The following is a 14935-nucleotide window of genomic DNA, read 5'->3' as shown; positions in this document are numbered from 1 at the left end:
GGGAACTCCTCTTTGTCCCCTCCTAATTTGGTTTGGCGTGCACCATACAGTTGGTACTCAGAGATGTCGAGTGAGTCCTTTATTAGAGGATTAGTCTGGAAAGGCCAGGTGTGGGCCTGCTTAGAGGCAGAGGGATGGACCCCCTGACCGCACGGGCCACTTTTCCTTCCGGGGAGCCCAAGTTCTGGGAATCTTCAAGGCCTCCTTTCTCTTCCTTGACTCCGATTGTCTAAGATACTTCACCAATGGACAGCCTTCCATCGAGCGGTTCCCCATCAGCTTCAAAACCTACTTCTCAGGAAACTACTTTCACCACGTCGTGCTGGGGATTTACTGCAATGGCCGCTACGGCTCGCTGGGCATGAGCCGAAGGGCTGAGCTGATGGACAAGCCACTGACCTTTCGGACTCTGAGTGACCTCATCTTTGACTTCGAGGACTCCTACAAGAAATACCTGCACACACTCAAGAAGGTCAAGATTGGGCTGTACGTGCCCCATGAGCCTCATAGCTTCCAGCCCATCGAGTGGAAGCAGCTGGTCCTCAATGTTTCAAAGATGCTGAGGGCGGATGTGAGGAAGGAGCTGGAGAAGTATGCCAGGGACATGAGAATGAAGGTAGGTGCTGGGAAGGCAAACCAGGGATGCCAGAGCGCGCTCTGCCACCACGCCCCTCCCCGACCCATGCCCCGTGGAAGCTTTTGAGGCTGTCGTACTTAGTTGGCACCCTCGTAAAACAGAAGAAAAGTGACTCGGGGAGTTTCCGTCTCTGTGTAGCAGAAACAAGTCCGACTAGGATCCATGAGGTTGCGGTCCCTGGCCTCGCTCAGTGGGTTAAGGATCCGGCATTGCCGAGAGCTGTGGTGTAGGTTGCAGGCGCGGCTCAGATCTGGTGTTGCTGTGGCTCTGGTGTAGGCCGGTAGCTACAGCTCCAATTCGACCCCTAGCCTGGGAACCTCCATATGCTGTGGGTACGGCCCTAAAAAGACAAAAAGCCAAAAAAAAAAAAAAAAAATTAGAAAAGTGATTTGCTATTTGACACGGACCATTTAAGTCTCTTTGCATATACTACTTTAAAAACCAGAGCTGGAGTTCCCTGGTGGCCTATCTAGTTGAGGATCTGGCATTGTCACTACTATGGCTTGGGTCACTGCTGTGGCATGGGTTTCATCCCTGGCCCGGGAACTTCACATGCCCTGGGTGCAGCCCTACCCACCACAAAACAACCCAGAGTTAAAGTCAATAGAGATGGTACAGCTAAAGCAGTGTGTTGGCCTGCAGTTCCCTCTATGAGTCATTCTAAAATGTTAGTCATTTTATACTAAGGCTCTCGTTTTGTTTTGTTCTGTTTTGTCTTTATAATGAAAGTGGCCAGTCATCTCAATTTCCCTGAAACTCAGGGGTTTCCCAGAACATGAGATTTTCAGTACTTAAAGCCAGGACAGTTCTAGGCAAACCAGGATGAGTGGGTCATCCTGTCATATAATCTACTTTAGAGGTGTGTTTTATCACTGCTTTGCTTTGTAAGTTGCAAAGCCCTTTGGCATAAAATTCTTTTTTTTTTTTTTTTTTTTTTTTTGTCTTTTTGTCTTTTGTTGTTGTTGTTGTTGCTATCTCTTGGGCCGCTCCCGCGGCATATGGAGGTTCCCAGGCTAGGGGTTGAATCGGAGCTGTAGCCACCGGCCTACGCCAGAGCCACAGCAACAGGGGATCCGAGCCGCGTCTGCAGCCTACACCATAGCTCACGGCAACGCCAGATCGTTAACCCACTGAGCAAGGGCAGGGACCGAACCCGCAACCTCATGGTTCCTAGGTGGATTCGTTAACCACTGCGCCACGACGGGAACTCCTGGCATAAAATTCTGACCTGGTGTCACAATAGCAAAGAAAGCAGTGTCTGCTCTGTGGGCTTTATATAAACTACACTCATAAGCCCTTCTTCCTTCTACCCTGTCATCACTTTCAAGCTGACAGGATGCCTGTCTGTCCTTGCCCCTCCAGGGCTCACAGGGTCACTGAGAGGAAGCCTGTGTATGCGCTGTGGCCCGCAGGGGGAAAGGGTTACACCAGATGCGGGCTCGGTTGTATTTCACACCTGGGGACTTGTCATCTTCACTGGGCGGAGCCTGGAACGGAGATTCTTGATCAGTTGAGCCCACTCTTCATGGGGTGGGGAGGGAGGGAGGGTGTGAGGAAGGACGCGGTGTTTCCGGGGCCATGTAGATGGGACTTTGCCATCACGAGAGGGGACTTTACTGAGCAACCCAACAGCCCCAGAGGCTGAGGCGCTGGGCTCCTGCCCCTGTCGTGGGGAAGAGGCACGTGTGATCACATCGTCCTCCGGGAAGTGGTACCTCTGCTTCTTGCCAGTGTGGCCTGAGAGGCCTGTGTATGTCTGGAACCTCCTTCCAGAGGTCTTCCAGCTCAGGGCCTTCCGGAGCACGGGATCACCAACGGGCCAGGGCTGGCACGCTGGGCTGCAGGAAGGCCGGAGGGTGGGTCTGTTAGGAGCCGGCGTGGTCATTCCTCGTGTTCTCCTCCAGATCCTGAAACCTGCAAGTGCCCACTCTCCAACTCAAGTGAGAAGCCGGGGAAAATCCCTGTCCCCCCGAAGGAGACAGGCGAGCCCCCCAAGACGGCTCGGCAGACGAGACAAGTCGTGAGTAGTGTTTCCTCTTTCCCCGCCTCGAGGCCTGTGGGGTGGCCCTGGCCCACGGGGACAAGGCTGTGGGCTTGGTGTTTGAACCACGCAGTGATCCTCCAGGGACATGTCTTGTGGAAGAGGTGTCAACCCCGTGTGCCTGTCAACTCCAGTTGCTTCCTCCCGGACTTTCAGATGTAGACACAGTTGGAGGGAAAAGCCTGGGACAGTGTGACACGGAGAAGAGCCCCAAATCCTGAAGCAGGAGGAGGGAGCTCTGGCCATAAGAGTTAGGAACCCTGGGGCTAGAGCCAGCTCAGCTGCTTCTGAGCTAGGGGGCCTTAGGCATGTCATGCAGCCTTTCCAGATTTAAGTTCGCTCATCCCAAAAGGAACTGGTTAGAAGTGATGGGAGTTCCCACTATGGCACAGTGGGTTAAGATCCGGCTTGTCTCTGTGGCATTGCTGGTTCGATCCTTAACAGGGTTAACGATCTGGCCTCGCTGCAGCTGTGGTGTAGGTCGCAGCTCTGGCTCAGATGTGATCCCTGGCCCAGGAACTTCCATATCCCTTGGGTGTGGCTGAAAAAGAAAAAAAGAGAGAGAGAGAGAGAAAGAGATGAATGACTTGCCTAAAACCTCAGCCCTCCGTGCCCCGCAGAAAGCACTATCGCCCTCTGTGGATGATGGCATCAGAAATCCCGCTAGGCTCCTCCTCTTCCTTGGCCGACTGTGCCCTCCCTCCCCCGTTTTAGCCCCGAGGCTAGTGATTCCGCAATTACTTCTCAGGTCAAACCGGCCCACTTCAGAAACGAAAGACGAGATGCAAAGGATGCCCAGAGTACAGTGATAACCTGCTGGCAAGCATGTGGCCAGACTCACCCTGGGAAAAAATACCCTCTGATGAATACCAGCAGCACCCTGTGTCGGTCACATGGGTTCTCACGGGGCAGGGCACTGTGTGGTACAGGGCACAGAGGTCTAGCCTGGGCTTGGGCTCCGTCACCCTTGAGCCTTGCAGCCTGGGCAGATCCTTTGGGAGCATGGGTGTCTGCATTCGCCGGAGAGGATAAAATGCGTTTCTTGCCCATCTCACAAGGTGCTAGAAGGATCAAGTTAGAGAGGCGCTGAGGGCGATTTGTTCGTGGTGAACTTCTTGACATGTGTGTGACTGTTACCACATCAGGCCTGTCGAGGAAGAAGGGAGGGTTTTACAGGTTTCACTTTCAAATGAAAAAAACGCAAGGGCACAGAAAAAGGTTTGTTAACTTTATGCTGTGACGAGCTGGTCCTTGATGGAACGGGGGCTAGAATGCAGGTCCCTTGACTCTGGGACGGTGGCGGAGGAGGCGAGCCCTGGGTCTGTTTTGGGTAGAACAGGACAGGATGACATCAGGACTGTTCCGAGGGAGGTTTCCTCCTGGCTCCACCTCCCACCGCCAGCCCCCAGGCTTCAGCATCCACCGCCCGGGAGGCCTTGGGCGAAATGGCTGGAGACCAGGAGGAATGATGCAGGGGGAGGGTCGGGGCTCCTGGAGCTGAAGGTCAGGATGCTTTCGGCAGAGATTTGTCCTTTTTAGGAGAAGGATGGCGTCGAGGCTTTCATGCAGGGCCTCTGACCCTGCTCGCGCCCCTGATGCTGAACAACACCCCGGACCCTGACCCTGACCCTGACCCTGACCCTGTCTCGCCGCCTCTCTGATTCAGACATCCATTCGTTTGCTGTCACTGAACAAAGTAGCCGTTGTCTCGGAGGACTGTGAACATGTAAACCCTTCCCCGAGGGCTGTTGGGCATAGAGTGAGTGACCTAGAAACAGGAATCCGGCTGCTCCTGAAGCAGGGGCGGGGCCCTCCCTTCTCATGGATTATCCTTTCTGCCCACGGAGGCCTGAGTCCTTTTCTGACGGGCTCCCCACCCCCCTTCAGCAAATGTTGAGCGGTCCATAAAATCTGGCCCTCCCCTCAGGCCTCTGGGGTCCAGGGCACAGGAAGGCCTAGGTATTCTACCTGATGGATGTATGCACAGAAGGGCAGCTGTCCGTTTTTAAGGCGACTCCTGTTGGAGTCATTTGACTTGGAGCCACAGGAGCTTTGCAGCCCAAAGCATATTAAGTTTTTAATCAGAAAAATTTACCATGATTGCCCAGGGATGGTAAAGCCAATAATACCTTAGAAGTTGGTCGTGGGGACAAAAGTCAGGGTGACAGAAGCTCCTGGTGGTGGTGGCAGTGGTTTGAGGAGACTGGAAGGAGCAGGTGAGTTCGCGTTTGGACTGTGGGCTTTGAGGTGCTCCTTAGGCATCCGGGGCCAGTGTCGTACAAGGGGCTGAAAATGCAGATCTGGAGTTTGAGGACATTGGGGAGTAGAGAGCATGCTTCTAGAGGCATCTCCTCAGAAGTGAGTTAAAAAAACAACAGCTCGCTAAGATCTCAAGGAAAGAAAGGAGAGAGAAGAGAAAAAGAAGCAAAGTCAAGGCGTTCCTGTTGTGGCTCAGCAGTAATGAACCTGACCAACATCCATGAGGATGAGGGTTTGATCCCAGCTTCCACCCTTGCAACAGACTAGAACCTAGGACAGCTTGGTTCCTACAGATGTGTCTGGAGAAAAGCAGCTTCTCAGCCTCTACCCATGGCCATCACCAAGCAGGCTTTTCTCTGGATAATCTTGCTTTCGGCATGGAACTGAGAAAATGACAAATTTGGTTGTGACCCAGATAACTCTGGCAAACTCTGGGCATCCTACTAGAGAACAGTCAGGACTGGGAAGGGCTTGGTGACTGTCACTGTGTTATTATTTTGGCATTACCTAAGGCCATCAAGTCATTTCTAAATGTGTTGGGTGCCACAGTGAAGCTGGGGAGTGGCCCCAAGCGTGGAAAGTTACCATAACAGGCAAGAGGCCCATCAGCTGTGGGGTCCCGGTCTCTGTCTCTGCGTGGATAATTTTAGTGGCTTTCCGTCCCCAGCCACCACCTCCCTACAGCTGGAGCGACTTCCAGCCTTGCATTCCTCTCCATTTTTGCACTTGTCTGAATAATCCTTCTAGAAAGGAGCCTCAGTGTCACTGGGTTGACAAAGGAGTCGGCTGAGTGGGAGGGCAAGTGCGGTGACTGCATTAGTGTCAGCTGAGAGTTTCAAGAGAGAAACAGGGACTCCCCATCTCTCTGCCCCAGGGGTCCTTTCGCAGGCTCTGCTCCCCTAGGAGTGTTGAAAGAACCTGCCACACAGAATGGGTCAGGTTGTTTCTCGTGGTTTTAAAGAGTCAGGGAGGTAGAGACTGAGATCTACGATGTCAAAGGCCTTCTGGGAATTTAGACCAACTTCTTCACAGCATCCTTTTCAGCCTGCCTTGAGGTTCTCACCAGGGGGTCAGGACGCCCCCTGGGGGAGAAGGGTTAGAGATGCAGGGGGAGGGAGGGTTTTGCTCCTCAGAAACCTGGGGGCCAAGGTGGGAAATGCCCTGCAAAGCTCAGGACTGCCCTCCCCCATAAAGAACCATTCCACCTTCCATGCCACCTGCGCGCCCCTGAAAACCCAAATGCTCCCTAGGGTCCTGTCCACCTCTGCTCGTCCACACCTCTCAGCTTGCCGCCTGCCATCTGAACCCGGGAGAGTGGGGGGAAGCAGACAGTGGTTTTCTGGCTGGGTTGCCCGATTTTGCGTGAAAGCAGCGCCCGCCCATTGGAGGGACCGCGAGGAACCTTCTTCTAAATTGGGCACGAGTCCCTCAGGACCCACAGGGCCGTCTTTGACCCCTCCCTCTGGCTGGCTCCTTTTCCCCCTCCCTCTCCGTGTCTCTTCTTTGCTCTTCCCAAGTCTTTTCCACCGCTTTGATTTCCTTTCTTCAATCTGGTTCCTGGTTCCAGTGGGTTTTGCTCACTCTGCTGGAGACCTGAGCGTTGCAGAGGTTACTCAGCCCAGTGAGAGGCCTCCTTTCACTGCCGGGCCACAGCTAGACCGGGGGATTCCTGCCCCATTCGGTCACCGGGCTCAGGAAGGTGACTCCAGGCAGCTGGTTAGCAAAGCCTTCGAGTCATTTCTAAATGAAGTCATTGAGCAGGGGTTTGGTTCCATGGTCTCAACCCATTGAAGAGGTTCTGAATGGGGCCCAAGAGGTCATTCTCTTTAGATTCCAAATGAGAAACTCTCCCCAAAGGTGGAAAGGAGCAGATTTCCTTCCTGTGGAATATAGAGGGAGCCCAAGGAGCGAGGGAAAACTGGAAAGTTTACGGAGAGAGAAGCAGGGCCTCTGGGATGATGTGGCGTTTCCAAGAGAAGGTAGTTTCCAACTCAGAGGCCCGGCCACTTTCATTCCCCAGGGCATTGCCCATGGTCCAGGGCTCCTGGGGATGCTTGAGGAAACCAAGGTGGGGTGATGGGCCGTCAGGAAAGATTGCCTCTGGCAGAGTGAGCCAGGGGCCGCCAGGGCTGGCTAGTGTCGGCAATGAGCCAGGGTTGGGGTTTCGAGAGCAGTTTTCTGCCCTCGAAAGGAGAGATGAGATCAGAGCCCGGGAATCTCAGTGGCGTCCTGGCTCTTTGTCTCTGGCCAGGGTCTCCTGCCTGGGGAGGGCTTGAGGGAAAGGGCAGAGGGCAGGAGACGCTCTCTGGAGCCACACCTCTCTAGGCTCAGGCCTGTCTGTCCACACTGCGACTTCAGCTGTCTGCCTCATCAGCTGCCAGCGGTGGGGCCTGCCGCCCTGGGAAGTAAGGAATGTGAGTGTGAAGGGGGCCTGGCTTTGAGTGAGGGTGACAGGTGGGCAGGAACCACCCCCCATCCCACGGTTCCCCCTGAGGCCCACCCCTTTAGGCCCTAAGTCCTAAATCCGGGCCTGGCCTGACCTGGCTTCTCCCAGACTAGACAAGCGGGGTCCTGGGGGGTCCGCCTTAACTTGGGAGTGCCGGGAAGCATCACCCCGATCTGGCCTGCTCTGCACCCTCAACACTGAGGACCGAGAGGCTGCCTTTGTACCGTTACCGTAAATCCCTTTCTGGACTCCAGAGACCACATGGCATGGCTGTAAGCTGTGGAGCGTGAGGGTGAGCGCCCGTGAACTTGGGCATATGCACCGCTACGCTGAAGGGCTGTGACCTCAAGGGAGACGGGAGTGAGAGGCAGGAGTAGCCTGACTGCTGGCTTGTGTGTCCCCATCAGGCAGCTTTGTCTGGGGCAGAGATGGGCTGTGTCCCCGAAGTCTCTCGCACACCCAGCAGAAGGTAGATTTTTTCCCCGGAAGAACCCCAACTCCACTGGGCTGTTTGTCTTGGTAACTCCAAGACCTGCGAGCTACCTGGCACAAAGCGTTGCTTAAAAAATTCCTGTGTTGGAGTTCTCGTCGTGGCGCAGTGGTTAACGAATCCAACTAGGAACCATGAGGTTGCGGGTTCGGTCCCTGACCTTGCTCAGTGGGTTAACGATCCGGCGTTGCCGTGAGCTGTGGTGTAGGTTGCAGACGTGGCTCGGATCCCGCGTTGCTGTGGCTCTGGCGTAGGCCGGTGGCTACAGCTCCGATTCAACCCCTAGCCTGGGAACCTCCATATGCCGCGGGAGCGGCCCAAAGAAATAGCAAAAAAAAGACCAAAAAAAAAAAAAAATTCCTGTGAGTATGTAGGCAGCAGGTGTCAGGAGCCCTGCTCTCCAGGTGCCGCTCAGGCCCTCTGACCCATCCTGCCCAGTGACAGCTTGGGGTCGGGGCTGGGGGTGTTGGGACGCAAGGAGAGGAGATGCCCCAGACACAGCCCTTAGCCAGAGGGACAGAAAGGGGGCTGGATGGTTTAGGGGGGCCCCCATAGGCTTTCCTGCCACTTCCTGCCTCTTTCCTGAGGCCCAGCCTCACACAGATACACACCAGCTTGGCTGTTCAGGCCCCCTTCTGTCCTCAGCATGCTGCCATCCTTTTCTGCTTCTGACACTTCTTGTGGCTTCACAGGCACCAACATCCAATCCGGCTGAGCTCTTTGTGCCTTGGAGTGTGTGAAAGACTCCATGCCTTCACTCTCCCTGAACTATCAAGAAGCAGTTAGCAAACACTAGCAGTCTGTGCTGAATACAGGAGCTTGCCCCACGGCACAGCTTCTCTGTGGAACCGTCACCCTCTGCACAGCTCCGCAGCAGCTGACTCCGGGGATGCAGGCCTGAGGGTGGGGCTGCAGGTAGACTTGGGACCAGGGCTCCAGGCGGTCACCCTAGTTCACCCTGGATGTGTCACCCTGGATGTGCTGACGTGACAACAGATGAGGCTGGGAGCATCCCTTTGCGTGCAGAGAGAAGTGGCCCCCCTTCCTTCCACAAAGTGCATCAAAGGAAACCCCAAGTCCCTACCCCGCCTTCCCTAAAACGGAAGGTAGCCAAGAGCCCTTCAGAAGGAGACTCCTTTGATTTCTTGTCCTTGTTTGGACTGGGGAGGGATTTGGAGAAATATATTGTTCAGTTTAAAATAATAACCCCGGAGCTGATGTGAGGTTCTGGGCAAGTGCAGACCCGGCTGAATCATCATCCTGGTGCTTGTGTTTCTTAAAAATAACCCCCCTTGCAATAGTCTAATTATAGCCAGGGCAGCACTTGGGAGAGGCCCGTCCACATGCAAAAGCTCCCCCAGCTGCAGCCCTGACATGAGCTGGCAAGCACCGAACAGTATTTCTGGCTGGGCCCACAGGCAGGTGGCATGCTGTGATAACCCACTTCTGCCCTTTGCCAGGCCAGGAAACTGCAGCTGGTGTTGCTGTGGAAGAAGAAGGTTTCACCTTCTAGGCAGTTCACTGGGAATTACAGTTTAACTCATTTTCTGCCAGGATTTTTTCTCCCCTGGGTTTTGGGTCCCTCAGGGTAGGTGGGAGGGGTGAGGACAGATAGGGAAGGAGACAACCTAGTCGTCCCTCTCCCTTGGAAGCCCCCAAGCTGTCTGATGTTGCAGACCTACATTCAGCTGGACAAGTAGGCAGGTTCCCCTGAGTGGCTTTTTGAGATAAGGTAAAGCCTCTCCTATAAAGAAAAAAAAAAAAAAAAAAACTTCCCACTTGTTCATTCTTAGAATGTTGTCATGGTGGCTTGAATTCCTGGCTTAGAACTTTTGCTTTTGTTCAGTAAAAATAATCCATGATAAAAAAAGGGAACATGATGAAGCCCTATTAGCCATTTACATGTTAGTAAGAACTAAAGTTTATTGAGTGGTATGGGATATTCAGCACTGGATTCAAAGACGAATTATTTGATCCCTGCTCTCAAGTTGTTTGCAGTCTCTGAGGCTGGCATGAGTAGGAACCCATGGGGTTAACAGATGCACAAAAGGAAATACCAGAGCTACGGATGGAGCGAGGAAAAGCGTGTTGTAAGGGAGGTCAGAAATACTTTATGGGAAGTTCCCGTCGTGGCGCAGTGGTTAACGAATCCAACTAGGAACCATGAGGTTGCGGGTTCGGTCCCTGACCTTGCTCAGTGGGTTAACAATCCGGCGTTGCCGTGAGCTGTGGTGTAGGTTGCAGACGCGGCTCGGATCCTGCGTTGCTGTGGCTCTGGCGTAGGCCGGTGGCTACAGCTCCGATTAGACCCCTAGCCTGGAAACCTCCATATGCCGCGGGAGCGGCCCAAGATAGCAAAAAAAAAAAAAAAAAAACAAAAAAGAAATACTTTATGGGAGAAGTGGCATCCGGGTTGGACCTTGACGAGGTGACAAGACATGGGGGAGGTGTTCCATAAGCCACGGTGCAGAGGCAGGAGTGGCCTGGTGTCATCCTCAGATGCCTGGGAAGATGCTTTGTGCGGGAAGCAGGAGGACGGGGGGCAGTCAAGGGCATGGCTCTAAATTCTGGGGAAGAACTCTGTTTCCCACTACTTGCTAATCACGTGACTTGGCTTTGAGCAAGTTACCTAACTTTCAGTGCCTCCTCTTCTTCCTCTGCAAAGTGGATAGTAACATTATCACCCCCATAAAGTTTAGTGAGAATTAATTCATCCACATAAACTGCTTAGAATAATGGTTGGCACAGAGTCAGTGCCTCATAAGAAAAAGCTATTTATAACGGTGATTTCTCAGCACCTGGAAGGCATGGGGAACTGATAGAAAGGATGAGGAAAGTTTTAGAAAAAGGAGGCCAAAGAGCTCCAAATTCAAGTGCACTAGGAGTTCCCTGATGGCTCTGCAGCCTAAGGATCTGGCATGGGCTCTGCTGTGGCTCAGGTCACACCTGTGGTCCAAGTTCAATCCCTGGCCCTAGAACTTCCACATGCCTCAGGTGTGGCCAAAATAATAATAATAATAATGAAATGCATCTATTTTATTTTTTTCGTCTTTTTGTCTTTTGTAGGGGTGCCCCTGTGGCACATGGAGGTTCCCAGGCTGGGGGTCTAATCGGAGCTGTAGCCGCCAGCCTACACCACAGCCACAGCAACACGGGATCCAAGCCGTGTCTGCAACCTACACCACAGCTCATGGCAACGCCAGATCCTTAACCCACTGAGCAAGGCCAGGGATCCAACCCACAACCTCATGGTTCCTAGTCAGATTCGTTAACCACTGCACCATGACAGGAACTCCTAAAGTGCATCTATTTTCAAGGCTGCCAAATAGCAGAGTGTGGGAAAAGAAAAGGGAGACGTTTTAGAAACTACCAAACACAGAAACTACCAAAAATGTGGAAATTCAGTTCCTCAGGGCTGAGAGGCTCCAAAGTGAGGAAGCCAGGAGAGTGGCCAAAACCCGGCTTCCGAGGCGATGGCGTGCCTGTGGCTCATGCCTACGGCTCATCACGGCAGTGACCCCAGGGAGCTACCATAGGGCTGAGTGGTCGGCGTTTGTTTTTTCTCTGTGGCCTGTTCTGTCACTGACTTCCCAGCAGGTGCTGGTGGTCGTGGGACTGAGAGAAAACAGGCCATTGCAGATTTCTCCCAGCAGCTAAGAGACAATGTGACACGAGCTCTCAGGAAGCCAAGGTTTCTAGAATTTGGCTCAGATGGTTAGTGTGCTCATAGTAGACCTTTTTCAGACCTTTGCAAGGCTACTTTAGGTCTTAGAAGTTAGAGGCTAACCAAATTCAGGCTTGGACTGAACAAACTTTGAGCAACCGGTCAATTTTTTTGAACTCTACCTTGAAAGCCTGTTCAGAATGTCCCTTAAAAACCTAGAAAGGTGGACTGAAGAACAAGAGGTAGAGCTGGGAGCTAAGGCTGGGGAGACGGGGTGGGGACAAACGCCAGAGGGGAGAGGCTCTGACAATACTCAATAACCGTTCTCATCCCACCCCCTGCCCCGCACCACCCCTCTGTCTGTCACCCCTAGGCCGGCACTGCCTGAAAAGAAGGTGGCTGATCTCAGCACTCTGAATGAAGTGGGCTATCAGATCCGAATTTAGTCCAGCCATACAGCCAGCAACAGGGCTTCTCTGGTGCTTCCCTCTGCACTTTACCCAGCATCTTCAGGAGGAACTGCAACTATTTATTAAGAACTTGTGGCTTTTATTTTTAAGCATTCACTTGGAAATAGACTCTGAGTGGGTGGTAACAATTTAAAAAAATTCACGAAGGGACAACCACGCAAAGGCTAAGTAATAAACCCCCCTGGGGCTGGACTGTCTCCCTCACTCCAGATAGGAGGGATAAGACCATAACTGTAGTTTTTTATTTTCCCACTTACCTGCTTTGTTTTACTTGCTTTGAACATTATGCCTCACTAGTAGTAAATGTTCGTGAAACCCTCCCTCCCACTTTTGATAGAGTTAAGGTAACTCAGTATTAATGTCTTTTTCAGCAATAACAGAGGCAAAGGTTGGTGGGTTTTTTTTTTAAGCAGTCAATATTACCTCAGCATCTTGACATCAGATATGCAAACTTAATGGTGTTTTTGTTTTTTTATATCCCCTTTGTATTGTTGCCCCAGTATTTCCCCTGGGGATCTCCACGAGGTTTGGATTTTTTTTTTCCCCCTGGTGCACATGTGCGATGAGATTTAAGGTATTACATGTACGTGTTTTACTAAAAAGCACTGATATTCTTTTGGCAATACGGGAAACCATTTTCAGGATCTTGGAGTTACTTGTTAATCTTTCTTAAAGCATCCACAGACAGCAGTTTTTGTTCATTCAAAACAAAACAAAAAAAGCACGTTCAGGAGCTAGTCTACAGTCTGTCACTAACATTTAAACTTTGCAGACTCCAGCAAAAAGCACAAAAGGCCATGCACTGTGCCCCTAATTGAGCGGTACTGTGATTACCTGACAATAACACGCTCAGAAAGGCAGAGGCCAGGAGTGAATCAGTAGGTCATGAGAACCAGGTGAACTTTCTGTTGACATTTCACCTGATTTTTAAACTCTGAGTCAGGCCTCGATTCTGCAGGACTCACTGCTGTTGGAGATGGGCTCTGATGTCTTATATTAAGACCAAACACGGCATGGCGTGGTTATCTTCCAGTACCTTGCTTTTAGGTACTGCTTCATGACATTTAGGGACTGGTATCAGAAAATGTGAAGACGTCGAAAAGCAGAACCTTATTTTTAAATGGAAAAGTCTTCAGGTACAGTGTTATACCTTCTAGGGTGATGGAGTCCACGAAGCCTGGTAGGAATATCTGGCCTGCACGGGGTAGTGCCAGTGTAACTTCTGGCTGCAGAGCACACAGAAGCGCCAGTGGCCTTCAGAGTCTGTATGTTGTCAGCTTCTGAGTCACTTGTTTGATGTGAGTAGCCATGTCAACTCATGGATCAGAAGGCCTATTTAAGTGGAGTCTGCTGGTCAACAAAAGCGCTATTTCAGTCTCAGTGCTGCCCCTCTGGCTTTCTTTGACTGAAGGTAACTTGGGAAGGGAGTTAAAAAAAGTAAGAATCTGCTCATTGAGATTCTTTATCTCTGAGGGTGACATGAAAAGCCAAATGACCTCATCCTTCAGCCATGGGCACCTGAGTTCACTTTACCCTCAACAGTATTAAGTTTTCTTGAAAAAGGCGCTCCAACGTCCTTTACATGAAAAAGGACCAAGCAAGCGTACGTCTCCATCAGGCCAAAATACGCAGATGCTAAAAAGCTGGAACGTCATCACTTTCTTGGAGAAGAGTGTTACCAGAGTTTAAGATGAGTTGTCTTTGGGTCTCATGGCCGCATATATGTAGATGTTTGGAGTCATCAGTGAATCACTTTATTCTCATTCTACAGCATACCGTCTTAGCCCTCTGTCCAGATGAAATATGAGAGAGCCATCTATACAGATAGACCTTTATCAATACGAAAATTTATTACAGCCAATAAGTAGACTACTTATCAACACTGCAATCGTTCTAAGAGCTCAGAATAGGATTTTCCAAGGATTAGGTACCGTCCGATCCAAAAATAGAGACTGCAGTCTCTTGTTCCCCTTGGAAAGGGGGAAGAATAGGAATACAAGCTGTTTCTAACACGCTGATGTCGAAGCTGTCAAAATTCCAACTGGCTGGATGATTCAATTAGCAACCTGATTTTTTCTTCCACACTCACTTCCTGATTTGAAGATTCACTTCCCCAAAACAAGAGTTAGTCAGAGAAACCAAAAACTTAGTTGAAAATGTTCTTAGTTGTTATTCTGGTTTTATTGCTTACGGAAATGTTAATTTCTAAAAGATATGAAAAGGTACCAAACTCCTAAATTGTAATGAAGTAGTCGATAATAAGGCCAGAAAAATAACCCGTAACATGATTTTACCCCTTAGAATTGATTTTAAAACGGGCTATAATTCAAATGATAAAAAAACTATGAAATGATTTAACATCTTATTTTAAAGTTATTCATGCAAGAGAAATTTTATGCTTAAGGCATTATGGCAATACATGCAAAGTTTAAATGAATGACAGAAATTCTGATTCTAGACTACATGTGCTGTTTCGAGTACACTTTATTTCAGAAAGTGATATTTAGTATTTTCTATACTCTCTGAGGTCATGAGCATTTCACTTTTTCTAAGTCAGTTATTTCATAAGGATTTTATTAATAGATATTGGTAAATAGAACTTTGGAAATCTTAATTCAGTATTCTTACTATACCCAAGGCTTTTTGTAAGCTATAGTTTTATGTACAACCTTGTACAGTTTTTTTGACATACAATTCAGAATCTTGTTTATTACTCTCTTGGACTTTGTTCTGGCCAATACATTTTTTTAAACTCTTCTAAGAAAAATTGTGATTGTTTTAGTGGGTATTTTTCTAAGTAAATGAAAACTTGTATAATGGTATTTTAGAGAATGCCAGATAAGTGCATGTTTCAAGTTAATGGTTTTCTCATCACTTGTATGTTTATACACAGCATGGGACTTTAATAAAACCATCCTGGAAACTCAA

General features: G+C 50.4%; 1 protein-coding gene across 13 annotated transcripts in view; it reads left to right on the top strand.

The window, feature by feature from the left end:
• The window catches only part of VASH2 (vasohibin 2), a 37774-nt gene extending 22839 nt beyond the window's left edge, over nt 1-14935 (top strand). For 6 of the 13 annotated variants that reach the window (XM_003357590.5, XM_003357589.5, XM_084978061.1 and 3 more), the window contains 3 exons: nt 235-616; nt 2542-2657; nt 11911-14935. In XM_003357590.5, the coding sequence (XP_003357638.1) occupies nt 235-616; nt 2542-2657; nt 11911-11983 (571 nt within the window). In that variant the 3' untranslated portion in view covers nt 11984-14935. The remainder of the gene's footprint in view (nt 1-234; nt 617-2541; nt 2658-11910) is intronic. The other 7 variants (XR_014816543.1, XR_014816539.1, XR_014816547.1 and 4 more) reach the window with 2 other exon arrangements.

Source organism: Sus scrofa, chromosome 9, assembly GCF_054392235.1.
Source record: "Sus scrofa isolate SSC_HxYL_T2T_F1_AM1 chromosome 9, Sscrofa_HxYL_maternal_Yorkshire_Landrace_v2.0, whole genome shotgun sequence".
Taxonomy (NCBI): domain Eukaryota; kingdom Metazoa; phylum Chordata; class Mammalia; order Artiodactyla; family Suidae; genus Sus; species Sus scrofa.
Note: the sequence above shows the minus strand (reverse complement) of the source record. Positions and strands in the feature narration are given on the sequence as shown.